The sequence below is a fragment of the Trichinella spiralis genome (assembly GCF_000181795.1).
Source record: "Trichinella spiralis strain ISS 195 chromosome Unknown Scfld2, whole genome shotgun sequence".
NCBI lineage: Eukaryota > Metazoa > Nematoda > Enoplea > Trichinellida > Trichinellidae > Trichinella > Trichinella spiralis.
This window is the reverse complement of record NW_003526941.1, coordinates 4,957,895-4,959,948: the sequence shown is the minus strand read 5'-3', so window position 1 is coordinate 4,959,948 and position 2,054 is coordinate 4,957,895. Positions and strand designations below refer to the sequence as shown.

Below are 2,054 nucleotides of genomic sequence, written 5' to 3'. Positions count from 1 at the left end.
CCCAGTTCACTACTTACCGAACTTACCTTTACATTTACGAATTTCACATTTTCCTATAATGTCTGCTTAGACTTATTTTTAAACATTCCGTTATAGGGAACAAGGCTAAGTAAACAGCCATGTTGCCTTCAACTGAATGTCGGAATCTGGATCTAAACTATTCTTGCCAAAACGTACCTGAAAAATTGAAGCAAACTTTACAATTAACGTACGCAGCATGCAAAAGTCAAATGCTTACTGATCTGCTTCTGACTGACTGAGCATCAACTGATGGCAGACCTTCGCCCTGTGTAAAGTGTAAAATTTAAAAACCGCATGTTCAATAACGTATAGTTAGTTACCAAAGAATGCACCAATTTCATCTAAAATTTGAACAAACTTGTTTGCAGTGTTGTGAAATGTAAAAGCATGTTAAATAAAACTGATACAATACAGCCACATTATAAAAATTGAAGACGAATAAGAGTGCATCGTTGTTCCTTATTTAATAAGTAAGCAAATATGCAAAAAAATTACTTCTTACATTTGCTGGTTATTCAGTTGCAGCTGCAGGCTAAAGCATTCAATTAAACATTCTTAGTCTTTGATAAGCCACACGACATTGTGACCACTCTCACTCATCAAAATAAACAGAACGGCTACTTACTAATTTGTCTATCACTTTCGAACCGCACTGATGGCAACTCACACTACCAAATTTATAGAATACACACGGACACCAGCGCAAATCTGTATTCACGATCTGCTGTTATTACAAAGTATTTAATTAACAAATTTACAATAACTAACAATTATACAAACTTACAATAAGGGAAACCACACCGATTACTGTATCATTACTGGGTAATGCCAGTACACCGACTGCAACTGACGCAGAGCGCCATCAGTATGAAGACATATCTTGTGGAAGTGGAAGATGCATTGCATTCCTATAATGAACAAAAGCTATACATACGTATTTTTATGATAGCACATTTAAACGCATCGATATAAACTTGACATACCATGTTGGCCTGAGCGACAGGAATTAGAAAACGGTTCAATTATGATGACGTACGCTAATTCAATAAAACATTAGATTACAAAATTTCTGATAAGTAAATAACACTGTTATATATACAGAATATCCTTTCCATTGACTCTTTCCAGATATTGCATTGCAGTAAACACAGTTGTACACCTAAAAAGCAACATTTCCAATGTAATATTGAAACTTCAAACTTACTAAAGTGAAACATAACCAATCTACGTTATTACTTACATGATGCCATGGCTAGGATTAAAGTGATGTGGAATTGATGACGTAGCCAACATACAATCTGTTTCCGGAAATCAAAATGATGGCAAACAAACAGCAGAGCGAAATTATGATGCACAGTCACCACATACAGATACTTTTCATAATCTGGTTATTACTTTACATAACAGCTGATCATAATGATGAATAATGAAAGTTGAAATTTTCTAAAAAGTAATTAATACAGTGTAATATAAATTGAAACAACTTCTGTATCTGAAAAATCTAAAAAACTGTATTTCCAATGAAATTTCAAATCTTGAAGTTACTGAAATCAAGGCCACCCAATCTACAATATTATCTACATGTTTTAATTGTGCGCTGCAGTTAAGATTCAAGTGATGTGGAGTTGAAGGCGTAGCAAATCTACAATCTAAATTTCACACAATAATTTCAAAAAGCCGTGCAAAATTATAATAATGCACAGTTACCATATTCACTTACTTTTCAGAATCTCTTTGTTTGTTTGTCTCTATTTGATCATTGATATGAATATAATATAAATTCTGAAAGTGAATTATATTAATGCCGTCATTTAAAACTAAAAAACAGAAATGCGAACTTCTTCGTCTTCAACATTTGATGTATCTGAAAGTTAGCAATAACAACACGAGAAAGAGACCTGTCAGTTTCCATTCACCAAATTAGTAAAGTAACATGCATAGCATACCACCACCAAAATATCAAATCCAACTTACCACTATTTCCTTTGTTCGTTTTGAAGACCGGGAATATATTTGACAAAAGCGCCTGACGG

General features: G+C 33.5%; 1 protein-coding gene across 1 annotated transcript; it reads right to left on the bottom strand.

Moving 5' to 3' along the window:
• Window positions 1-105: 105 nt before the first annotated feature.
• Tsp_03608 (carbamoyl-phosphate synthase L chain, ATP-binding) lies at window positions 106-927 on the bottom strand. Its single transcript, XM_003379912.1, has 4 exons — window positions 841-927; window positions 647-745; window positions 239-286; window positions 106-177 (listed from the first exon to the last, which is right to left on the bottom strand). The coding sequence occupies exons 1-4, from the start codon at window positions 925-927 to the stop codon at window positions 106-108; spliced, it is 306 nt and encodes a 101-aa protein (XP_003379960.1).
• Between the last annotated feature and the right edge of the window lie 1,127 nt (window positions 928-2,054).